General features: G+C 53.4%; 1 protein-coding gene across 1 annotated transcript in view; it reads right to left on the reverse strand.

Annotated features, from left to right (window-relative positions):
- Nucleotides 1-5,847: 5,847 nt before the first annotated feature.
- LOC133359061 (ceramide glucosyltransferase-like) overlaps nt 5,848-26,560 on the reverse strand; it is a 41,341-nt gene continuing 20,628 nt past the window's right edge. Inside the window, exons 2-9 of the mRNA XM_061577442.1 lie at nt 19,359-19,512; nt 18,388-18,490; nt 15,496-15,597; nt 12,153-12,265; nt 10,245-10,423; nt 9,494-9,580; nt 7,089-7,278; nt 5,848-6,042 (exon numbers count right to left, since the gene is read on the reverse strand). Of these exons, the coding sequence (XP_061433426.1) occupies nt 5,872-6,042; nt 7,089-7,278; nt 9,494-9,580; nt 10,245-10,423; nt 12,153-12,265; nt 15,496-15,597; nt 18,388-18,490; nt 19,359-19,512 (1,099 nt within the window). The 3' untranslated portion in view covers nt 5,848-5,871. The remainder of the gene's footprint in view (nt 6,043-7,088; nt 7,279-9,493; nt 9,581-10,244; nt 10,424-12,152; nt 12,266-15,495; nt 15,598-18,387; nt 18,491-19,358; nt 19,513-26,560) is intronic.

The following is a 26,560-nucleotide window of genomic DNA, read 5'->3' on the forward strand; positions in this document are numbered from 1 at the left end:
ACGGGAAGTGGGTTAAAAAACGACCGAAAGATTTGCACGGTCGCAAGCAAGCAAGCACGCAAGCAAGCGAACTTAATATAAAGGATTTAAAAAGATGCAATAAAGCAGGGGAGAGTTCGTCACGCACCAAGCATCGGAATGACACAATTCACAATAAGAGAAAGCGATTATCCCACGCTACATCGTAGATAAATGTCACTTCTTGCGTGACAGAGTTGCCCGTGGGGGAAATAAAACAATTGCTGAAGTGGGAAAAAAAAATGTTTCTTGCTGCGGTTGTCCCACCCTGATGACGGACGCTTGTGTGTGCGCCCGAAACGTCGTGATTTAATTTATTTAATTTTTTCTACATACGTGACTGTGATATTTGTCTGCTTATATGTCTGTCTATGTTTCTGTTTTATCTCTCTCTCAAATGTAGCATTCTCAGGAAGAACGTAATCAACCAGGTAGGGTGTTGACCGTTATGTTATCCAACTCTCTGTTGTATTACATTACATTTCTAAGTAAACTAGATTTGTGTTTCTATTTCATTTATACCTGATGACGATTGGTTGTGTTGCAATCGAAACGTCGTATGCTAGTATTTAATTTATTATTTTATCTTTATACGTCACTTTACCGAAAGAACCAAAGAGTATGAATCCCTGCAAGTCACGAAACTTCAGATCTAGATGAATACGAAGGGAGCGCTACGAATCAGTGGCACGCACGCACGCACGCCCGCCACCCTATCCGCCACCAAAGAACGAATCGCCCACACCCAGTGCAGTATTTCAAAGTAGCACAGTCTTCATATTCTTAGGTTTTTTTCGGTAAAGTCACGTAGGTAAAACATTAAAATTAATAAAAGTAAAATAAATATTAAATAAAAATCACGACGTTTCGGAGGCAACACAAGCTTCCGTCTTCAGGTGGAACCGTCACAGCCACGGCAGCTGTATCAAGTGAGAGAATGAAAATAATATTCATGGGCTACCTTGGCTCCTCCCACCCTCAACCGGTATATATACGAGGACTGTTTTCTTGGAATTTATCTCACTTGATACAGCTATCGTGCTGTGATGGTTCCACCTGAAGACGGAAGCTTGTGTCGCCTCCGAAACGTCGTGATTTTTATTTTATTTTTATTTTACTTTAATTAATTTTAATTTTTCACCTACGTGACTTTACCGAAAAAAACCTAAGAATATGAACCCTTGCAGTCACGAAAGCTTCAAATCTAGAATCACAGTCTTAATGTCTAAAGCACCGATGAAACAATCCCCCCAACCCCAACGTGAAAAGCACCGTAGTTCACGCTTTGTAAATATATATCCAGTCACGTGCGTTTGTGTTTGTGCGATGGGAAAACTGAAATTTACATGGAATGAGTTTGGAGTGGTTAACGGTACCCTGCGCTACGAACCCGGCGACCCGAGTTCGATTCCCGCTCACGGCCAACACCGCCGGTGACGATTGTCTGAACCGGTCCCGGGCCTCCCCTAGGTCGACTCAGCCTCAACGAGTACCTGGTGCGATGTGTAAACATCGCCGCTAAAGAGACAAAGGCGGCCTGGCGTGGTGCTGGCCACCCACCCCCTAGTGTGCCGTGCCGGCCTTCATAGGCGCTCGCTAACAGCACTTGCGCCAAAAAGGTCTGTTAAGGCTACACGGGGGATCTTTGTAATTTCCATACATGCATGTTCACATGCGTGTGACCTTATAACACATTGCTAGCTCGTTAGCTAAACGTACATCAAGTGCCCGGCGGGTCGGACATGTGCGAAGTTTGTCACTGTGCACATTATTTCCGGCAAATGCGAACGCTGCCACCACCCCCCCCTCCCAACACGATGGGTTTTCTTCACCAAATGCCAACGTGGCATATTTGCTGGGTTGTGGCATTGCCACAACCCAGCAACCCGCTGAGGTTGTGCAAAGTGCGGGGAGTTTTAATTTTCACCGTCGATCAAATTGGGGAGACGCATTTTCGTCTTTCTTCTTCCTCCTCTTTGTCTCCGTCACGTATTGGGCACAAAAACGTAGATTTTTTTTTCAAGTTTGAAAGCGAGATCTATATTTTTTTTACGTAAAAAAAAAAACCACAAAAAATTACGAGTTCAATTTACAACACCACGAGCAAAAAAAGAAAAAAAACAGCAATTTTTTTAAACAAAATTTTTACCCGACATGATGATGATAGCACAAAGAGCTTTTGTGGGAATCTCAAACAGGCGAGGGAGGGAGGGACGGGGGGGGGGAAGCTCATTAAAGCTTCACGCGACCCGTCCGGACCTCTCCACTGCAAAATGAGAATAGAGCCACATTTGGTTACTCTCTTAAAAGTGAAATGAAGGGACATCGTGAACAACCGACGATTACTGTTTGTGTGCTTGGTTCTTTCGGTAAAGTCACGTGGAAGGGAAATGATAAATTGATATAAATATGAAACAATGAAAATTCTCACGTTTCGACTGCAACACAAGCAATCATCATCAGGTGTGAAATCCACGGCAAGAATTTTTTTTAAAAAGTGGCTTTTCAAATTTTTCTAATTTTCTTGCCGTGGATTTAACACCTGATGATGATTGCTTGTGTTGCAGTCAAAACGTCGTGAGAATTGTTATTGTTTTATATTTGTAAATTTGAAAAAACAACATTTTTCAAATTTTCTTGCTGTGGATTTCACACCTGATGATGATTGCTTGTGTTGCAGTCGAAACGTCGTGAGAATTTTATTGTTTTATATTTGTAAATTTGAAAAAACATTTTTAAAATTTTCTTGCTGTGGATTTCACACCTGATGATGATTGCTTGTGTTGCAGTTGAAACGTCGTGAGAATGTTTATTGTTTTATATTTTTAGTATTTTATTACTTCCCTTCTACGTGACTTTACCGAAAGAACCAAGAATATGAATCCCTGCAGTCACGAAAGCTTTAAGTAAAAAGATTACTATTTGTTTTTAATTTGCGGAGTCTCTCTCTCTCGCTCTCTCTCTCCCCACGGCCGCGTCGATTTTTCTCCGGGTTTTCCCCGGCTCCCCACGCGTTTAGAATCGACATCACGCGTTCGTTCGGGGGGCATTTGGCCACCGCTAGCAATTTCCGCGCGGCGATAAAGCAGCTTCATCGTTCGCGATGGCTTCTGACGAAACAGCTACCGAGCTCATTTGGGCCTTATCTGCTAAAATAAAAAAAAATCGTAGAGTTTAATGGTTTCAGTTTATTGTTATTTGGCTTGCAAAAGCATAACGCGGTACGAGCCAAGATGTACATTCATCACGTTGGTGGGCTACCACGCTATGATGATGGGTCATTGCCCGAGATGTCGCCTGTTTTATGGATATCTTCTTAATTTTTCAGGCCACGCAAACGCACACGCGGCGTTTCTGCAGCTGCCAATCGCAGCTGCAGATTGCCAAAATTATTTTTTTTTTAAATCCTAAATAAATTAAACTGAAACTGATCAAAGCTGTGTTGGCACGTGACAGCTTGCAAAAAAAACTCAACGTCGTGGGCCTTAATAGAAATAAATTAAACAAAAAAATATCATCACAGATGTGTCCGAGAAATGCTTACCCCATCTCAAATCTGGCACTTGCCTGGCACACAGGAGGAACGTGGGTTCGATCCCGACCCTGACGATACCTGCTGTGTATTTGGAGTTTGCGCGTTCACTCTCCCCGTGATTTCCCCCCCCCACTCCACATTTAGAATGAACGCGCGGTTAAAGTGCGCGGCCACCGCTATGAATTTCCACGCGATAAGCCGCGTGGAAATCGAGTTACGCAGTTCAAGTGGGGCCCCTTACCTGGTAAAATAGAAACAAGAGTGGAAATATTTCGATTTAAAGCTTTCGTGACTGCAGGGATTCATCTTCTTGGTTCTTTCAGTAAAGTCATCACGTAGAGTGGAAATAATAAAATAATAAAAATTAAACATCATAAAATACAATTCTCACGACGTTTCGGCCACAACGCAAGCAGCCGTCCTCAGGTGGAGAACGGGTCTGTCATTCAGACTGTCTTTTCGACAGATAATAAAAATAAAACAATTTTCACGACGTTTCGGCCACAACGCAAGCAGCCATCCTCAGGTGGAGAACAGGTCTGTGTCATTCAGACTCTGTCTTCTCGACAGACCTGTTCTCCACCTGAGGACGGCTGCTTGCGTTGTGACCGAAACGTCGTGAGAATTATTTAATAGTGTTTTATTTTTATTATTTTATTATTTCCCATTCTACGTGACTTTACCGAAAGAACCAAGAACAAGAGTGGAAATAGTTCGTAGATTCCCAGCAGCACGACCCAAGCGCCGCTAGTGGGGGCTGGATTGTGAGAGAAGTTCAGTGCAAGGGTTCACGAACCCCCATTAGTGCGTTCGCGTTCGCTCGGCACCGTGGCAGGACGCGGCGTCGCACAGCGAGAGAGAGAGAGGGTCGTCAGACCAGACATCTTCATTGACCCGCCGCTGATAGCTAGTTACCGCCGCCGCCACCACCACCCTCTTTAACCTTCCATAAATATTCTCGCAGCCGGGCCGTTTGAGGAGTCTTAGGGACATGTCCCACGGTTCCACGCCAAGAGCCGCCCCCAGTTCGCGATCGACCGATCGCCGCAAAAACTGAACACGACGGGGCGTTTTCCGAGCGACGCCGAAAAAAACAAGGCGATGCGTTCTACTGGCGAGGTCGCGTCCGTCCTCGTCCGTTCACAGTTGCGCGCGACTGTTGGTGGTGTGTGCGCGTCGCAGTGTTTTTCAAAGTACGAAAGAAAAAAAAACGGTACTTTGCTTGAAACAAAAAAAAAAACTCGCGGAAAAAAATACATCGCAAAAATATAAATATATCGATAGAAAACCTCTCTGTCTCGTTTTCACCCGAACGACGCTCACCCACGACGCTCATCCTAACGCAACTCTCCTGTCAGGGTTGACCGTGCGACCGCTCGCGGCGCGCGGGAGGGCACAGCAGGACACGCTCGGACACAATCCCGCGGTCCATCCCTCCAAGCGGAGCAGAACGTCCGACAATGCCGTCATGAACAACGCCTTGTAACCGAGACGTGCTTGTACGCACGTGTGTGTGCGTGTGGGTGTAGATATATGTAGCGTAGGCTAACGTTTCAGGCATCGGCCCCCCTTTTCATAACTCCTAGATTTGCGGAATAGAATTTTTTTAGTTTTTTTACAAAAGAAGGCGGAGAGCCTTGACAACAACAACAACAATAACAACAACAAAGAACACTGTCGTCGTTTTCTTGAGATGGGCGTAGTTCTCCAGACGCAAATGCAAAGACAGCGAGCGGTGGTACGGTGGGTGGGGGGGGCGGCGAAAACGTGAAGCCCCCTTCCCGATCAGCACGGCTTGCTACGTACGGCGCGAAAGAAGCCAAACGCACGTAACGCAAGCCCTGCTCGCGACGCGCTCGTTGACCCCACGGCTCGAGTGGGAGGAGGGTGGAGGTCGTGAAGGGGTCGGGATGATGGAGGTGGGGGGCGAGGGATCTTCCCCGACCCGCGCCAAACTCCGCGTGAATTCTCTCCCGTGGGGGAAAACGACGACCCCCCCCCCCCCCCAGGGCCCGCTCGTCATTTCACGAACCCCCAAATCCCGCGCCCCACCACCACCCCTCTCACTGTGCGAGAGTCCCTGTCCGCGTATAACGGCGGCAGCAGCAGCAGCAGCGGCGGCCGTCGCGCCCAGCCCGCGGGTCAACGCCTCTCCGCTCTCCTCCGCGTGTCTCGACGTCATCTTCTACTGCATCGTCACCGCCACCGCCACCGTCACATCCTGCGACGTGTCCCCGCTCAAGAGGTGATGGACCCTGAACTCGATCCCTCCTGGCCCGGCCCACCAACCCCACCCCCCCCAACCCCACCGGCCATCATCACATGGGCGGCAGCTCCTCGGCCTTGCCGCCGCAGCGGATGCGGTAGCGCACGTTGCGCCAGCCGATGGTGGACGCGCAGAGCGCCGACACGAAGATGAAGACCGTCATGGACTCGCGGATGAACCAGGCGAGGGTGAAGTCCACCTTGGAGAAGGGCAGCGGTCCGCCCTGCAACGCAACGCGCCGACGGGAACGACGGCACACACACCCCCCCGACCGACCGACCGGTTAGCGTGGGGTGGCTACGTGCGGCGCGCGAAGCAAATTCCGCTCGCGTGTCCTCTGGGTCTTTCGGTAAAAGTCGCGTAGATCGGTTCAAAGAAAATTACAAAAATAAAAACGACGACGTTTCGATCGCAAAGCATCAGGCTGATGATGGCCGCTTGCTTTGCGATCGAAACGTCGTAGTTTTTTTTGTCATTTTCTTTGAACCGATCTACGTGACTTTAACCGAAAGACGTCATCAGGCTGATGACCGCTTGCTTTGCGATCGAAACGTCGTCGTTTTTTTTGTCATTTTCTTTGAATCTATCTACGCGACTTTTACCGAAAGACGTCATCAGGCTGATGACGACCGATTGCGTTGCGACCCATCTAACGTGACTTTACCAAAAGACCCAAAGAATATTAATTCCTGCAGTCACGAAAGCTTCAAGTCGAGATTTAAGTTCTACTTACGTGCGTGCAGTCGTGAGCGTGTGGTGCGACGGAAGAAACGCGTGACGGTGTGCCTGGGAACAGCGCGACGTTGCCTGGCAACGCACAACGGTGTGCCTGGGAACGCGCGACGTTGCCTGGCAACGCGCGACGTTGCCTGGCAACGCGCGACGTTGCCTGGCAACGCGCGACGTTGCCTGGCAACGCGCGACGTTGCCTGGCAACGCGCGACGTTGCCTGGCAACGCGCGACGTTGCCTGGCAACGCATGATGGTGTGCCTGGGAACGTGTGACGTTGCGCGGCAATGCGCGACGTTGCCTGGCAACGCGTGATGGTGTGCCTGGGAACGTGCGACGTTGCGCGGCAATGGTGCGCCCGGCAACGTGCCGCTGCTGCCCAAGCTGCCGCCACCCCTGCTGCCCCCGCCGCCTGCGTTACGGGGGGGGGGGGGTTGGGTGTGTCGGGGGGGGGTGTCGGTGGGGAGGGGGGCTGGGTGGGTCGGGGGGGGGGTGTCGGGGGGGAGGGGAGCTGGGTGTGTCGGGGGGGGGGGCGGCACCTGGATGAGCCGCAGGCGCAAGTAGTCGAGCAGCATCCATGCGAGGCCGTGCGCCGCCAGGAAGACGGGCACGGGCGCGCCCAGCGCCAGGTTCGCCGCGGCGCTGGTGATCATGCCGGCCAAGATGCACTCGGACACGGGCTCCAGCAGCACCGTCTGCGGCAGCATGTGGAAGCGCAGGCGGGCCCACCTGAACGCAAGCACGCACGCGAGACCACGCACGCATCACACCGAGTGCGTGGATGTGTGCATGTGTGTAGAACGTCTTTGGCACCACACGTAATTAGAAAAAAAATTAAAATATATTTTTAAATTTTTTTAATTATTATTTTCTATCTACGCGACTTTACCGAAAGAACCAAGAATATGTAGTTATGAAAATACATTTTTTCATGTAATATATTGTATATATAAAGATATAACTACGGAGAGTTATTATAAATATAAGCCTATTAATATAGTAAAAAAAAATTCAACTTACATCAATGTTTTTTTATAAACGTAGTTTACATATTAATATATATCTTTTTGGTTCTTTCGGTAAAGTCACGTAGAAGGCTGTCTCCTCGACAGACCTGGTCTTCACCTGAGGACGGCTGTACCGGGGGGAGGGGGGGGGGGACATCAAACTGAACGCAAAAATGCTGTTCTAAGCGAATGAGTTTGCCAATCCAGATGATGATTTAAACGTTGCACAGCTCCGGTGGGCTTCCAAACATCGGGGGGAAGAGAGCGTTCCAGACGGCTGCGGTAGCGCGGCCTCAAAGCGCCGCGCGATGCGGTGCCCAGGTACTCATTTGAGGCCGAGTCGACCTAGGGGAAGCCCAGGAACCGGTTCAAACGTTCGTCACCGATGTTGGAATCGAACTCGGGTCGCCGGGTTCACAGCGCAGTGCGCTCACCGTCACACGCGCACGCCCCGCGCGAACACGCGTGTGTGTGCTGTGTGCGTTTCGATGACACGCGTGATGGCGTGTGACGTATCGATGACCTGCGAGCGTGCGCGTGAAGTCTGCGCGTCGATGTTATTAATTTTCCCATTGGGCGCGGCGATGTACGTCACGCAGTTAATTAAAAACACAGACGCACACGCAACCGGTTTCCCCGCTGGAATACCGCAGGGACACGCTACCCACCACCCTCATGCGTGCAGGGCGGGGGGCAGGGGTGGGGGGTGGGGGGTCCCCTCTTGTCATCTGCCATCAATAGGGCCTATCCCATATTCACAAGCCTGGCAGGTAGAATTAGAGCGAGGAATTCCATTCTCTCGCCCCGGCCTAATGATGTCACCCTCCCCCAAACCGCAGCCTGCCTCCTCCGCTCCCCCCCAAGTCTCTGGAACACAATGCATTTCTCTAATAATAAATCACACCTCGAAGCTCTGTGGGAGTGATAAAAAAAAACGTATATAAGTGTAAAAAAAACTACTTGGCGCTAAGGTGCCGTGGTGCATGCCGCGAATAGCACCTCCACCAATCAGCGCGGTTTTGCTACGTGCGGTGCGCACTCACGCACCGTCCCATGAACCGCGAGTTTGATTCCTGGGACACGGGCCAACATCAGCGGCGAGAGCAAAATCTCAACCGGTCCCGGTGGTCACCGCACCGCGCGCACTTTCAGATGCGCTCCCGTGGCCTTCTGGAACGCCCTTCCTTCCGATGTCAGGAAGCCGCTGGGTCGACGCACTTTTGAATCCAAATTGAAAACGAATTTCTATAGAACTGCTTTTTTGGCGACCGGCACGGTCGGCTACGTATGACGTGGCGAAATAAGTTACATCCGTAGATACGCGAGGGTTCGTACCTCTATCCCTTGTAAATTTCGATTTGAAGCGTTCGTGACTGCAGGGATTCATCTTCTTGGTTCTTTCGGTAAAGTCGCGTAGAAGGGAAATAATAATAACTAATAATAATGAATAAAACATAATAAAATACAATTCTCACGACGTTTCGGCCACAACGCAAGCAGCCGTCCTCAGGTGAAGAACATTTCTGTCGGAAAAACAGCGTCTGAATGAAATGTTCTTCACCTGAGGACGGCTGCTTGCGTCGTGGCCGAAACGTCGTGAGAATTAATTTATTATGTTATATTGTTATTATTTTATTATTTCCCTTCTATGTGACTTTACCGAAAGAACCAAGAAGAAATCTATATTTATACATGTATATATAAAAACAGAAAAAAAACACAAAATAACTCGGCGCCCCCCGCCCCCCCCCCCAATTATCAACAGCGTCACATGGGAACCTCCCTGGGGGGGGGGGGGGGGGGGGGGGGGGGGTTGTCCCCGCGACCGCTCTCCGCTCTCTCCAAGCATGAGCCATCGTCACGCCGGGTGAGTGTCAGAGAGCTAGGGTGTTGGTGTCGTGCTGGGTGGGTGTTTGCCGGATTGGGGCGAGGCGTACCGGATCATGCGGGACTGGAAGAGCGCGATGGAGTGGGTGCCCGCGTTCTGCAGAGCCACGTCGTGCGCCATGGCGAACTTCCAGCCCCTGACGGTGGGATTGGCGCCAAGTCACAACGGGCACGCGGGCACGCCGCGCAACGAACACATGGCGCTCGCTCGCACGCACGGCGCTCGCTCGCACGCACGCACGCTCACACGCAGACACGCACGCACGCACGCAGACACGCACGCACGCACGCAGACACGCACGCACGCACACACACAGACACGCAGGTATGCGATCGTCGCAATCATCACACACCGCCACCGCCGCCACCGTCCAGTCGACGCTCCGTGCCGACGCAGAGAGGGGCCCGGCTGGGAGGAAAACCTCGGACCCGGCGACGCTTCCCGGGAACCAAACCCGGCACGACCTGCACCCTGATCCCGTAACCCCGACCCCGTAACCCCGGCACCGTAACCCCGACACCGTAACCCCGACCCCGTAACCCCGGCCCCGTAACCCCGACACCGTAACCCCGACCCCATAACCCCGACACCGTAACCCCGACACCGTAACCCCGACACCATAACCCCGACACCGTAACCTTTACCCCGTAACCCTGACCCCGTAACCCTGACCCTGCCATGACCCCATGAAGACCCCGTGAAGAACCCGCGTCAACCGCTCGCAACCCGGCGACGACCCCGCGACCCCGTGACGACCCCACGACCTCCCCCCACCACCCCCCCCCCCCCCCGCGGCTCACGTCCTGGCGACGGCGTCAGCGATGAAGTAGTCCTCGGCGAGGTACGGCGAGAAAGCGGCGAGGCCCCCGGCCTGCTGGAGCACGGCGCGGCGCAGCAGGCACGACATCCCCGTCACGCACTTCACGCCGACGGCGTGCGCCGCCACGTAGGAGCGCGCGTGCGCCGTGCCAAAGTACACCTACGGGGGCGGACAGGAGCGCACGCACACAGGAGCGCACGCGCACAGAGAGAGACTCAAGCGGCGTCCTTCTTCAACGCAAGGCCCCGCACGGCCGCCGACGGTCCCTGGTGGCCTTTTTAGTGCGGCCCACTGACGGGCTGCCCGCCCCCCCCCACCCCCCGTCATCATCATCGTCGTCGTTGTCGTGGTGCAGAGGTCGCAAACGGGTTTTGATTCCTTACCCGTACCCGGCCGCACCAGGGTCGCAATCAGGTACCCGATACCCGTACCTTACCCGATACCCGGCCGGGTATCGGGTAGGGTACGGGTATCGGGTAGCCGATTGCGACCTCTGGGATGAAGCCACGTTGCAGGCGCGGGGGTGGGTTGATTCTAGGAACTTGAATTGTGAGAAGAGACAAGACGTTGGGAAATGAGTGACAAACGGCGACTCACCGGTGACTCACGGCCTACCCGTACCCGGCCGCACCAGGGTCGCAAACGGCTACCCCCCGTACCCGGCCGGGTACGGGTAGCCGGGTATCGGGTAGGGTACGGGTATCGGGTACCCGGTTGCGACCTCTGCCGTGCTGTCAAACCCCCAATGGTTGCGAATGTGTGGCGGCCGTCGCGCACCGGTGATGTCTTATCGGCGGAAGTGGACCAGCTCCCTTTGAAAATGTGTGAAGAACTTTACTGGACTAAGCTCTGTAGACTAATGGGGCGCCGTGGTTGCTAGGAGATGTTCACTACCTCGCCTGGTACACAGGAGGTCGTGCGTTCGATCCCGACCCTGACGATGCCTGCTGCTGCTGTATATTTGGAGTTTGCGGTGTCTCTCTCTCTCTCATCATCACGGTGGCTAGGAGATGTTCGCTACCTCGCCTGGTACGCAGGAGGTCGTGCGTTTGATCCCGACCCTGACGATGCCTGCTGCTGTACATTTTGAGTTTGCGTGTCTCTCTCTCTCATCATCATCACGGTGGCTAGGAGATGTTCACTACCTCGCCTGGTACGCGGGAAGTCGTGCGTTCGATCACGACCCTGACGATGCCCGCTGCTGTATATTTGGAGTTTGCGAGTCTCTCTCTCTCTCTCTCCCCGTGGCCGCGTGGATTTTTCTCCGGGTCCTCCAGTTTATCCCCTCGACATTTAGAATCGACATCCACGTGTTCAGAGCATTTGGCCGCTGCTATGAATGTCCACGTGATAAGCCACTTCCGTGGGGGGTTATCATTTGTGTCGCCTCCTGGCAAAGAGCTACACTGCGCAATGGGGCCTTACCTGGGTTACAATAACAAAAATACTTGAGACTAGTTAGTTCATAGAGATGAACGCATAGAGATGCCCCCGAGACTACATTCAACTATCTTCTTGGTTCTTTCGGTAAAGTCACGTAGAAGGGAAGTAATAAAGTAATAAAAATAAAACATAATAAAATAACAATATATAATTTTATATTCTATTATTATATTATTTTATTATATTATTTTATTATGTTTTATTTTTATTATTTTATTACTTCCCTTCTACGTGACTTTACCGAAAGAACCGAGAAGATGAATCCCTGCAGTCCACGAAAGCTTTCAATCGAAAAATACATTCAACTATTTTATTCCACCAGGTATGGCCCACTGAGATATAGGGGGGTAGAGGGGCGGGTCAGGGGAGGGGGGGGGGGGGAGGGGGGGGGTGGCCGGGGGGGGGGAGGGGCAAGGGGAGGGGCAAGGGGGGGGGTGAGGGTCACCTGCTCCAACGTGGCGGAGAATCCGCGTCGGTCCGCTACATACGGCAGTCCGTGCACGAGCCCCACGCGCTCCGTCATGAGCGCGGCCATGCGCTGCAGCGACTTCTCTTCCACTGCGGAAAACGACAAAGGCAAAGATAAAGGTGCCCCCACAACGTACAGCCTCGGCAGTCTGTTGGGGCGAGTGCCGCGAGCGAGCGGCGGCAGCTAGCAAGGGCCCGGTACTGTGGCACACACGAGGCGTGCGGGTGGGTGGGTGGCCAGCGCCGCGTTTGTCGAGCGCTGGTGTTTACCGCACGCCACACCGGGTACTCATTTGAGGCCGAGTCGACCTAGAGGAGGCGGCCCAGGTCACACACAAAGACAAAGATCCCCCGTGTAGCCTTAACAAGTGCTGTTAGCGAGCAGCACCTATGAAGGCTACCGGCACTGTGGCACACGAGGGGGTGGGCGGCCAGCACCACGCCCTGACGCCTTTGTCTCCCCCAGTGGCGATGTTTACACACCGCACCGGGTACTCATTTGAGGCCGAGTCGACCTAGAGGAGGCGGCCCAGGTCACACACAAAGACAAAGATCCCCCGTGTAGCCTTAACAAGTGCTGTTAGCGAGCAGCACCTATGAAGGCTACCGGCACTGTGGCACACGAGGGGGTGGGCGGCCAGCACCACGCCCTGACGCCTTTGTCTCCCCCAGTGGCGATGTTTACACACCGCACCGGGTACTCATTTGAGGCCGAGTCGACCTAGAGGAGGCAGCCCAGGTCACACACAAAGACAAAGATCCCCCCCGTGTAGCCTGTAACAGACTGTTGGGGCGAGCGCTGTTAGCGAGTAGCAGCACCTAGGAAGGGCCCGGCACTGCGGCACACGAGGGGGTGGGCGGCCAGCACCACCACGCCCACGTACTAATTTGAGGCTGAGTCGACCTAGGGGAGGCCCAGGACCGGATAAGATGATCGTCACTGGGTGTTGCGGGAATCGAACTGCACACACGCGCTTCTGTGCCCGTGCCCATCAACGTCACTCGAGGCCGAGACAAATTGACTCCTGGCGAAAAATAAATTGCGGACGGCACCGTGGAGATATTTCCTTGGGTCTTCCGGTAAAGTCACGTAGATAGGTTGAAAGAAAACGAGAAAATGAGAAAATAACAACAAAAAAACGACGACGTTTCGATCGCAACACAGGCGATCGTCATCAGCAACGTGGCAATTCGTCACGAGCACAGCAGCGCACAGGCTGTGCGTTGGAGAGCCAAGCCACAACATTTACAATCGGAGCACGACGTTTCGCCAGTAAATGACAACCAGCTTCACCGGGCGATGTGTCATCACATCGACCCATCTCTGCGTTGCGATCGAAACGCCGTAGTTTTTTGGTTACTTTGTGATTTTCGTCGTGAGAATTGTATTTTATTATGTTTGATTATTTTGTGATTTTCTTTGAACCCATCCACGTGACTTCACCGAAAGAACCAAGAATATGAATTCCTGCAGCCACGAAAGCTTTAACAGTGGAGATATTTATAGCAGCTCGTGGGGGCGGGGGCGGGGGCGCTTGTGCCAAAGGTGAGCGCCAACACCGAAGGTAATAACGCCGTGACCAAGGTCCCCTCCCGCTCCGTGTTTGTTTGCGGCGAAACCAGCTCGGCAATAAACGCCGCAGTAAAAGGGGACGGGGTAGTCTGGGTCACCTGCGTGCGTTCGAGAGAGCGAGCGCGCGTGTCCGTGCGCGACCTGGGGTCAGGTCGCCGCCGCTTAGTGGCTAACGGCGGCTGTAATTGTCGTTGTTGCAGCGCGCGCGTGCGTGTGCCTGCGCGTTGATTTTGCCGACGGTACCAGCGGTGTCAAGGTCGGCTTCTGCGGAGGAGGGCTCGTGAAAGACGCTGCTGCTACTGGGCTGTTGGAGGCGGTCGCCCTCCAACAACAACGGAGGGCGGAGGAGCGACGCTCACAACAACGAGCGGAGCGCCGGGCGGTTAAAGCGCAGAGAGTTGGCACAGTAGGGGGCACAGCTGGTGCATCGGCCAGTCGTCTCAGTCGTCTCAGTCAGTCGACCCAAGGCACCTGGGTCTGTCCCGTGACCTCCTGTCAGCGGAGCCTTTGACACTTCACTTGGCCTCGGAGTGCACCTGGCCTGGCACAAGCGCCGTTGGTGATGTCACCGCCACTTAGTGGCGATGGCGGCTGATGTTGTTGTGCATGTGCAGGTAGAGATGGGCGATGCGGTTCGTGCGCTGCGCTACGAACCTGGCGACCCGAGTTCGATTCCTGCTCATGGTCAACACTAGTGACGATGATCTGAACTGGTCCTTTAAAATTTACACTATGAGACCTCATTTACCAGTGGCAAAATATAGTGATAAGTTTTTACCCTTTCAACTTACAAAAACTGACACCTTTATACAAGGCATCTTGTTTGCAATAACCACAACACAAGCAGTCAAAATGCAAACAAAAAGAAACAACTCTGATGATGATAATGATATGCACTGTCCTTGAAGTTGATTGGTCCACACCCGAGACAGCTTTTCTTAGAGCCTAGTCTCACATGGTGTTGGACCAGATGACGCCAAAAGGCGTTGGACCAGATGACGCCTTTTGGCCTTTTGGCGTCATTTGGTCCAACACCAATGGAGACTCGGCTCTAAGAAAAGCTGTCTCGGGTGTGGACCAATCAACTTCAAGGACAGTGCATATCATTATCATCATCAGAGTTGTTTCTTTTTGTTTGCATTTTGACTGCTTGTGTTGTGGTTATTGCAAACATGATGCCTTGTATGAAAGTGTCAGTTTTTGTACCAGTTGAAAGGGTAAAAACCTATCACTGGTCCTGTAAAATTTTCAGTAGTGGGGAGGCAAAGGCGGCCGGGCGTGGTGTTGGCCACACACCCCCCTCGTGTGAAGTGCCAGCCTTAATAGGTGCTCGCTAACAGGACTCTGCTCCAAAGCGCTCCTCAAGGCGGAGGAATCTCCGCCTTGCAGCGGGGGCCCCAACTCGTGCGGCACAGGACGACGTGGAGCTGAGCGGACTTGCCGATGACCGGTACCAGCGGTGTCAAGGTCGGCCTCTGTGGGGGCTCGTGAATTCCCGCTAGCGGCCATTCGGAGGCAGCCGCCCCCGAATGCCTCCTCCTCCTCCACGCAAGCGGCGTGGTCGATGGCCGATGATGACGACGATGACGACAATGACGACAATGACGACAATGACGACGACGACGACGACGACGATGACGACAATGACGACAATGACGACGATGACGGCGACGACGACGGCGACGACGATGACGACGGTGGTAGCGACCGACTCAACGCCGGGGGGGGGGGGGGGGTCGGGGGTCACCTCTGATGCCGCTGTCGCAGATCCACACGAGGTCGTACCGCGCTGCCTCGTACGCCGGCATCAGGTTGTTGATCTTGGGGTTGATGCCGACCTTCTTTCCCCCTGAGGGTGCAAAGACAGAGGGCCCCCCGGGCAGCATAGCCTTTAGCAGAACGTTTGGGGGGGGGGGACAAGCGTTGTTTCGCAGCGGACGTAGCAGCCGTGCAGGCCGGCACCGTGACGCACGCCGCTGTTGGTGGGCGGCGGTTACTACGCGCCGCACCGGGCACTCATTCGAGGCCGAGTCGACCTAGGGGACGCCCAGGACCGGTTCAGATGATCGTCACCGGTGTTGTGCCGTGAGCGGGAATTGAACTCGGGTTGCCAGGTTGGTAGCGCAGCGCAATAACTGCTACACCACCGCGCACACACAATATGCACGCACGTGTACACACGCACACGTGTAACAACAACAACCGCCATTCGCCACTAAGTGGCGGTGACGTCACCACGATGCTTGTGCCAGGCCAAGTGCACCTTGAGGCCACGTGAAGTGTCGAACGCCCGCTGGCAGGAGGTCACGGGGCAGACCCAGCAGGTGCCACGGGTCGACTGACCGAGATGACCGAGATGACTGGCTGATGCACCACCTGTGCCCCCTACTGTACCAACTTGCTGTGCTTTAGCCACCCGGCGCTCCGCTCGTTGTTGTGAGCGTTGCTCCTCCGCCCTCCGTTGTTGTTGGAGGGCGACTGCCTCCAACTGCCCAGTAGCGTCCTTCACGAGCCTCCTCCACTGAGGCCGATCTTGACACCGCTGGTACCAGTCATCGGCAAGTCCACTCAGCTCCACGTCCTCCTGTACCACATCACTCCATCTCTTCTCCAGCCCGTGCCGCGCCCGTCTAGCCCCCTCGATCCGGCCGAACAAAAGCTGTTTAGGCATGCGGTGGCTGGGCATGCGGGCTACATGACCCAGCCAACGTAGCCTTGCCTGCCGGAGGAGCTCACTGATGGGACTTTGCCCAGATCTTTCAAGGATTTGTGAGCTCCTCACACAATCCAGCCTGGTTAAACCCAAGATGGATCGTAGGCAGGCCAGCCTAAATGTTTCCAACCGGCGAAGATGCTCCACTAGGGGGGTCCACGTTTCGCAAGCGTAGAGAAGGGAGGGAATGACCGTGGCCGAGAAGACCTGAAGCTTCGTGCGGAGCGACAGATCAGGTAGCTTCCACACAGCGTTACGCAACCGATGAAAAGATATTGCCGCTCGACTGATTCGGAGTGAGACCTCTGCTGATAAACTGGAGCCGGTCATAAGCACACTGCCCAGGTATGGGAAACTCTCCACTCTCTCCACAACTGCCCCATCACCAATTGGGAGTTGTGGGGGTGGAGTGTCCGATGGTACAAAATACCCAGGCAGGTGCTTAGTTTTGGTGGGGCTGATGGTAAGGCCCCACCTCTTAGTGGCACGCTCCAGTCTCAGCAGCAGCGTCTCCAACTCCTCTTCTGAATGAGCAGCTATTACCAAATCATCGGCATACATAACGTGGTTGACCAATAGGGAGCCATCCCTTGATCGCACCCGGGCATCGATCAGCCTCCCATTATATCTGTACCAAATGGAAATTCCCCCGGTACAGCTATTGAAGGCTTCACGAACTACGCGGTCAAAATAGATGTTAAATAATGTGGGAGCCAGAGGACATCCCTGTCGCACCCCAAGGTGTACAGGGAAAGGCTCCGACTCCCGGCCACGTAGTTTTACCCGGGCCCGCTCACCATCATGAAGGTCTTTAATGATCGTGAGCAGAGGGTCAGGGACTCCGAAAGCACGAAGAACAACCCAGAGCCCAGTCCTACTGATGGTATCATAGGCCTTGACCAGGTCAATAAAGCAGAGATGTAGGTCTTTTTGGAATTCCCTACACCTCTGCTGTAGCAGACGGACAGAAAATATGGCATCTGTGCAGGACCGCCCTTTCCTGAAACCGCATTGGGGCTCCCCAAGCCTCTCCTCAGCGTGCCTAGCAAGGCGATGTTGAATAATCCTTGCCAGGACCTTACCCGGCACACTGAGGAGTGAGATGCCCCTGTAGTTGTTACAGTCGGTACGGTCCCCCTTCTTAAAGAGGGGGACCACCAGGGCATCCTTCCAGTCCTGCGGAACCCGTCCAGTGGTCCAGACTGTTGTTATGATGTCATATAGGGCAGTCTGTGCACAAACGCCACCCTCCCTCAGCATTTCACTTGGGAGATCATCTCTGCCCGGTGCCTTCGCTGGTCTCAGACTCCGGATCGCCCTCAGTACTTCCTCAACAGCTGGCACCTCAGCCAGCCACTCACAGGGGGTGACCTCTTCCAATATTTGAGGCACCGCAGCCTCAGCAGGGTTATCACCACTTTGTGCCATGATGTTTTCCTGGCTGAGAGAATTTCCCTCCCCCAGGACCTCACAGAAATGCTCAGCAAATCTGCAAACCTGTTCCTGGGGGTCGGAGATTGGATCACCGATTTTTCCTCTAATGATGGTAATAGGTGTGGCGCTGCAGGTTACACACACACTCACGTGTACAAACGCACATGTACACACACACGCGCACACACACACACACGCACGTGTACACACACACGCGCACACACAATACACACTCACATGTACACACACACACGCACATCTACACACACGCGCACACGCACACACACAATACACACGCACGTGTACACACACACACGCACATCTACACACACGCGCACACGCACACACACAATACACACGCACGTGTACACACACACGCGCACACACACACAACACGCACGCATGTGTACACACACACGCGCACACACACACAACACGCACACACGTGTACACACACGTGTACACACACGCGCACGCACAACACGCACGTACCTATGAAGAGGCGAGCGTCAACGTGGGGATATTTGTTGATGAGCTTTTTGCAGACGTCAATGGCCGGGTCGTCCGAGTCTTGAACGCAGAGCAAAATCTCATACTGTACACAGAGACAAAGGCCGCCCGTTTAGCCTCAACAGACTGTTGGGGCAAGTGCTGTTAGCGAGCAGCGCCTATGAAGGCCGACGTGAGAAGGTTGGGGATGGGTTTGGTTGGGTGGGTGGGATGAGAGTGGTTGGGCGAGTGATTGTGTGGATGAGTAAGTTGAGTAAGTGGGTGAATGAGTGAGTGAGTGAGCGTGCGAGTGAGCGGGTGAGTGAGTGAGTGAGTGGACAGGCAAGTGAGTGAGCGGGTGAGTGAGCGGGTGGGCGAGCGGGTGGCCGAGCGAGCAAGTGGGGGAGTGAGTGAGTGGGGGAGTGAGTGAGTGGATGGGCGAGTGGACAGGCAAGTGAGTGGGCGGGTGAGCGAGCGGGTGAGCGAGCGAGTGGGCGAGTGTGTGAGTGGATGGGCGAGTGGACAGGCAAGTGAGTGAGTGGGTGGGCGAGCGAGCGAGTGGGGGAGTGAGCGAGGAGTAGGTGGCTGAGTGACTGAGGAGTGGGTGAGCGAGTGGGCGAATGACAAGCGGGTGAACTAGTGGGTGAGTGAGGAGCGAGCGAGCGGTTGACCGTGCGTGCGAGGAGCAAGTGAGTAAGCGAGCGAGTGAGTGGGTGGGCGAGCGAGCGAGTGGGGGAGTGAGCGAGGAGTGGGTGGCTGAGTGACTGAGGAGTGGGTGAGCGAGTGGGCGAGTGAGAAGCGGGCGAACTAGTGGGTGAGTGAGGAGCGAGCGAGCGAGTGGTTGAGCGTGCGAGTGAGGAGCAAGTGAGTGAGCGAGCGAGTGAGCGGTCAGAGCCCCGGTCGACAGGTGGGGGTGGAAGAGCCGAGGGGGGCGAGCTTGGCGGGCGGGGGGAGGCAGAACACGGCGTTCGAACCTCCGGGTAGTCGACCTCAAAGAACGTCTCGAGGTTGTCCTCCAGGTTGGGGTCGACGTCGCACAGCGGCTTGAGCAGCGAGACGCCGACAAGCGGCGGCTTCCCGTGCGCGGGCGCAGCCTCGGCGGCGGTGCGGCGCCTCAACCAGAACCAGCTGCACGCGGCGCACGGAGACAGACAGACGGGCGGAGAGACACGTGAGGACGAGGACGGGGGGGGGGCGGTGCGGCGCCTCAACCAGAACCAGCTGCACACGGCGCGCGCAGACAGACGCGCGGAGACAGACAGACGCGCGGAGACAGACAGACGGGCGGAGAGACACGTGAGGACGGGGACGGGGGGGGGCGGTGCGGCGCCTCAACCAGAACCAGCTGCACACGGCGCGCGCGGAGACAGACGGGCGGAGACAGACAGACGGGCGGAGAGACACGTGAGGACGGGGGGGGGGGCGGTGACGCGCGGACGAACACGCGGATGGACGAACGTACGCGCGCGCCTGGGACGACGCGGGCAAAGATGTCGATAGATGTACACGGTCAACCGGCGGTGACCAGAGTGGTGAAGTATGGTCAAACTATCTTCTTGGTTCTTTCGGTGAAGTCACGTAGAATGGAAGTAATAAAATAATAAAAATAAAACATAATAATTCTCACGACGCATCAACGTCACGCGTTTAGAGTATTTGGCAACGGCTATAAATGCCCACGTGATGATGAGACACTTTGTTGAGCCATCACTGTTGGCCAGGTCGCTTTCTGGAATAAAAAGCTCTATAACAGCCCGGTGGGCTTTTGCCGGTGAAATGAAAAGTAAATAGAAGTAGTCTTCTAGATTTGACGCTTTCATATTCTTGGGTTTTTTTCTGTAAAGTCACGTAGGTAAAAAATGTTAAATTAATAAAAGTAAAATAAAAATAAAATAAACATCACGACGTTTCGGAGGCTTGTATTGCCTCCGAAACGTCGTAATTTTTTAAAATGTTACTTTTATTAATTTAAATTTTTTTTTTTTACCTACGTGACTTTACCGAACAAAACCCAAGAATAGAAGTAGTCTGTACCACCGACGTGGGATTAATTCACACAATCTCCGACTCCCACCCACCCACACATGCACCAACAACACCAACAACACCAACAACAACATTCGCCACTAAGTGGCGGTGACGCCAACCACGGCGCTTGTGCCAGGCTGGGTGCACTGGCCAAGAGGAGTTCACGGGACAGACCCCAGGCGCCGCTGGTTGACCGACCGGAAAACACTCGCGCGCCGCACCCTTCACCCACGCTTCTCATCGCCTGCGCTGACCAGGATGGAACTAAAACCAATAAAAACAATAATTTCATTTTACCGTGCAAGGCCCCCCCCCAACTGAGCTATGTAGATGTTTGTTTTTTATCACACGCGACCAAATTATAGCTCGGTAAGGCGGCTTTACCGTCGCCGCGTTCCTCCGTAGAGGCGTGACGTCGTTTCGAAATGTGGAGGGACAAAACGGTGGGAGGGACCGGAGAAAAATCCGCGTGACCACGACGCGGGGAAGAGAAACACCGCAAACTCCAAACATACAGCGGCGGGCGTCGTCAGGGTCGGGATCAAACCCACGACCTCCTGTATACCAGGCGAGGTAGCTAACATCTCCTAGCCACCGTGATGACGATGATGAGAGAAAGACACGCAAACTCCAGATATACAGCAGCAGGTGTCGTCAGGGTCGGGATCAAACCCACGACCTCCTGTATACCAGGCGAGGTAGTTAACATCTCCTAGCCACCGTGATGATGATGATGATGAGAGACACGCAAACTCCACATATACAGCAGGCGTCGTCAGGGTCGGGATCAAACCCACGACCTCCTGTACACCAGGCGAGGTAGTTAACATCGTGTGACCTGAAACCTCACCGACAGGTCCTAAGCTGTGGGGGGGGGGGGGGGGGGGGGGTAGCAGAGGGGGTGGCAGGGGGGGGCGGTGGGGGGGGCGGTGGGAACGATTCACGATTGAGAGCGTTGTCTGTGCCGCACCTTCCACCCCCCCGAGTGAGGACACGGGGCGTGCGGGGACCTGTTGAGATTCGTCGGGCGAGTCTTTGTCCTGATGCTTTTGTTGTCAAGGCAGAATCGGGGGGGGGGGGGGGTGGTGGGGGGGGGGTGTTCTCACTGCCGCCCCATGGGGAGTCGTGGTTTAAATTTACAAACCAATGAAACCGTTTTTTTTTCCCATTTTTTTTTTATTTTAACAGGCAAGGCCCCAAACCGACCTATTAAGAAGCGACCTTCGCGATCACAAACGATCGCTCAACGGAAGCGGCTTTTCCGTCGCGTGGACATTTATGGCAGCAGCAGCAGCAGCCAAATATTCTGGAAATGCGTGGATGTCGATTCTAAATGCGGAGGGAGAGACCCGGAGAAAAATCCACGTGACCACGGGGAGAGAGCGAGAGACACCGCAAACTCCAAATACACAGCAGCAGCAGGCGTCACGAAAAGCCACTTCTCGCTCCACGCGATAAGCCACTTTGTTGAGCTTTCATATGTGGCCAGGTCGCTTCTGAAACACATTACAGCGGAACGGGGAACGGTAACGTACGAACACCTTCTTGGTTCTTTCGGTAAAGTCACGTAGAAGGGAAATAATAAAATAATAAAAATAAAACATAATAAATACAATTCTCACGACGTTTCGGCCACAACGCAAGCAGCCGTCCTCAGGTGAAGAACAGGTCTGTCGGAAAGACAGCGTCTGAATCCCTGCAGTCACGAAAGCTTTAAATCGAAAAAGTACGTACACCCGTACGGCCAATTTCTTTCGCACCGTGCGTAGCCATCCGTGCTAATCCCGGAGGAATCCGATGAGCTGCATGAAGCTCAGCAAGTTACAAGGACAAAAAAAAACACGTGGAAAAAAAACAATCCCCCGATAAGAGTGTGAAATAGAGAAACGAGTGAGCGAAATAAATACTAATTTATAGAAATCGACTTCCCCCCCCCAACCCAACACTTCTATCTGAGCTACGATTCGCCCCCACACACACACACACCACCACCACACGCCAAAGCAGCACGTGATGAAGTGTGTTCATCTTCTTGGTTCTTTCGGTAAAGTCACGTAGAAGGGAAATGATAAAATAATAAAAATAAAAACGTAATAAAATAATTTTTATTTTAATAAAATAATTATTATTTTAAAATAAAACATAATCAAATAATTATTATTTTAATAAAATAATTATTATTTTTTTATGTTTTATTTTTAGAAGATGAATCCCTGCAGTCACGAAAGCTTTCAATCGAAGTGGGTTAAGTTCAAATAACTCATCTCGTCAACGTGAGCTAAGACAAAAATCAACCCCTTGGAGACATTCACCGGCCCGCCGGGGTCAAAGTGATACGAAGAAAACCACGGCCGATGCTCGCACACAGCACTGGGTACTCGTTGTTTAATGCCGAGTCGACCTAGGGGGAGGTGGTCGCGGGGCGGTAACCGGACGCGGGGTCGCCGAGCTAGCCGACCGGCGCGCCACCACTCCCCGCGGAAAAATTAATTGACCCCCCCACCAACCCCTTTGCTGCACAACATTAACAGCACGGTGGCTAGGAGATGTTGACTACCTCCCCTGGTACACGGGAGGTTCCGTGGGTTTGATCCCCGACCCTGACGACGCCTGCTGTTGTATATTGCATCCTCATGGCGGTACCCGGGGGTACCAAATAGTACAAAATGGCCGAGGCAATTAAATGTTTTATTTATGAGACGATATTTTTTTACCCAGGGGTCTTACCTAATCCAGCAACTGGGGCACCAATCAATCCGAAATCGGTGCCACACTCCGTGGCTCCAGATTTGAAGCTTTCGTGACCGCAAGGATTCATATTCTTTGTTTTTTTTCGGTAAAGTCACTTTTATTAGTTTTCATTTTTTTTACCTACGTGACTTTACCGAAAAAAAAACCTAAGAATACACACTCCGTGATGTGGAGACGCCAAACATTAGCTTGATAAAAAAATCCGTTCTCGAATAATTCAACTCTGAAGAGTGCATCGTGCGCAGATCGTGGAGACGAGTCGATTGCCGCATCGCCGGCCATCACCGCAGACTAAAGATGACCGCATCACGCACATCGTGCCAGAGATTCGGGGTCCTGTGGTACACCGCCGGGTACCGCCAAATGACGTCACGCGATTTTGGACGATTTTTGACCCCCCCCCCCCCCCCCCCTCGTCACACTATGTCACAAACGGCTTCCTGCATACCGGGCGAGGTAGTTAACATCTCGCAACTGTGATGATGATGATGAGAGACACGCAGACTCCAAATATACAGCAGCAGGCGTCGTCGGGATCGGACCCACGACCCTCCTGCATACTGGGCCAGGGAGATAACATCTCGCAACTGTGATGATGAGAGAGAGAGATACGCAGACTCCAAATATATAGCAGCAGGCGTCGTCGGGATCGGACCCACGACCCTCCTGCATGCCAGGCCAGGGAGTTAACATCTCGCAACTGTGATGATGAGAGAGAGACACGCAGACTCCAAATATACAGCAGCAGGCGTCGTCGGGATCGGACCCACGACCCTCCTGCATACCGGGCCAGGGAGATAACATCTCACCCGCCGCCGCGCCCCGAACGATTCAACACCGCCAGCGAAGCTAAAACCACTTGCGAGAGTCGTAGGTTTTAACCCTTTCAACTGGTACAAAACTGACACCTTTATACAAGGCATCATGTTTGCAATAACCACAACACAAGCAGTCAAAATGCAAACAAAAAGAAACAACTCTGATAATGATTTACAAATGCTTACCCCGAGCTCTCAATACTCTGATAGTGCGCTGTTTTTGAGTTGTACGCCTTTTGGCGTCATCTGGTCCAACACCAATGAAGACTAGGCTCTAAGAAAAGCTGTCTCGGGTGTGGACCAATCAACTTCAAGGACAGTGCATATCATTATCATCATCATCAGAGTTGTTTCTTTTTGTTTGCATTTTGTTTTGTTTCGGAGGTGAGGGGGGGTGGGGTGGGGTTAGGGGGCATTTATGGTAGTTTCATCCGGGGTAGTTTAAACATCGTAAATATCACGTTGCGAAAGAACAAGCATGAACCACTGTCGTCATTTCGGGCTCAACCCGAACTCGAATCACAGCCCCACGGACCACTCGTATCTACGTTCGTACGCTGAACTTCGTTCGCACCGCGCGCTTCCAGCAAACCGCGCTGATCAGAGGTGCAGCGTCGAGTCTGTGGCCAGTGTGCGCAAATAAGTTGAACTTATTTGTGCAACGTACCTGGATGAGACGGTGCTGAGATGCCGGGGGAAGAACAACAAACCAGACACAAAAAAGCGCTCAAGAAGAAACGAGCTTTCAAATCGGGATGATCGAAAAGTGCACAACGCAGGTGGGTTCCAGACGGCCGCCGAAGAGAATCTGAAAGCGCGCGACGATGAAGACCACCGTCTGGTGATGAAGACCGCCCTGTTTGCTCGATGGCTTAGCCAAAAGCTGCTGCTGCTGCTGCTGCGATGAGCGGAGTTCGCGTGACGATGGTTTGTGCACTTTGTGTGTCGTGAGCTGCAACTGGCTTCCAGAAGCCGATTGCAGCTCGGCAAGCACTGGACGTGCATGGGGGTCGGGATGTTGCAGCAGCCTTCGCGACACGTGCCAACGAGGTTTGTTGTAGATGCCGCCGCTTCGGGTCCTGCACGTTCCCTTCCCAATTGTTCTGCTCGTGGTTGTTGTTGTTTGTTGTTGTCGTTGTCCTCCACGGTTCTCCGGTTTCGTTCCCTCCTCCCATCGCTACAAAACCACCCAGCGGACGCGCGACGTGGCGAAGGAGGAGAGCGCGTTCCAGACGACCCCGCAGGGGCGCGTCCGATCAGCGCGGTGCGGTGGCCAAGTCTTCGTTCGATGGCCGCCCCCCCCCCAAAATAAAATAACTAAATATTACGTGGAGGACCGCTTTTTTGAGAACCACCGCGCTCGAAAGGCCTCCCCCTCCCACGGCCCCCCCTCCTCGTTTCGCCGACAAAGAGGACAAAGTCGTCGTCGTCGTCGCGAAAGGTTTCCACCAGCGGGAAGAGAGAAGAGAGAGAAACCACGAAGCCCCCCATCCCCAACCCCCTCAAGTGATTGGAGGAAACCCCGAGAACAGGGGGGAGAGCGGAGGGGGCGGCCCCCCCCCCCCCAAGGGGTCCCGATCCCAACACCGGTGACGATCAATCCGAAGCGGTCCTTGGGCTTGCCTCTCCCCTAGGTCGACTCGGCCTCAAATGCGTCGTCAACATCGCCACTTGGCGGAGACAAAGGCCCGTGCGTGTGCCACAGTGCCGGGGCCGACCCTTTCCTCGCTGCTGCTGCTTCTGCTGCTGCTTGCGAACGGCACTTGCCCCAACAGCCTGCCAAGATCATGGGATCTGCTTTGCCAGTACCAAAATATACTAATAGGGGTTTTTCCCATTTTTTTTTCTGGCAACAAAACTGACACCTTTTGCAAGGAATCATGCTTACATTAACCACAATACTTGCAGTCAAATGCAAACAAAAAACAATACTCTGATAACTTATGCATTGTCTTTGAAACTGATTGGTCCACACCAGAGACGGCTTTTTTTGTGGACCAATCAGATTCAAAGACAATGCATAAGTTATCAGAGTATTGTTTTTTGTTTGCATTTGACTGCAGGTATTGTGGTTAATGTAAGCATGATTCCTTTCAAAAGGTGTCAGTTTTGTTGCCAGAAAAAAAGGGGAAAACCCCTATTAGCCTGCCAAGACTATAGGGGGGGTATCTTTGTCTTTGAGCACGAGGGGGGCGGGTGGGTGGTTCTGGGGGCAGTGAGCGCGTGGTGGTGGTGGTAGTGGTGGTGGTAGTGGTGGTGGTAGTGGTGGTGGTAGTGGTGGTAGTGGTGGTAGTGGTGGTGGTGGTGGTAGTGGTGGTAGTGGTAGTGGTGGTAGTGGTGGTGGTAGTGGTGGTAGTGGTGGTGGTAGTGGTGGTGGTGGTGGTAGTGGTGGTGGTGGTGGTGGTGATGGTAGTGGTGGTGATGGTAGTAGTGGTGGTGGTGGTAGTGGTGATGTTAGTGGTGATGTTAGTGGTGATGTTAGTGGTGATGGTAGTGGTGGTGTGGGTGGTGGTAGTGGTGGTGGTAGTGGTGGTGGTGGTAGTGGTGGTAGTGGTGGTAGTGGTGGTGGTAGTGGTAGT

This window comes from Lethenteron reissneri, chromosome 64, assembly GCF_015708825.2.
Source record: "Lethenteron reissneri isolate LAM-NWPU_2019-01 chromosome 64, ASM1570882v1, whole genome shotgun sequence".
Classification (NCBI taxonomy): domain Eukaryota; kingdom Metazoa; phylum Chordata; class Hyperoartia; order Petromyzontiformes; family Petromyzontidae; genus Lethenteron; species Lethenteron reissneri.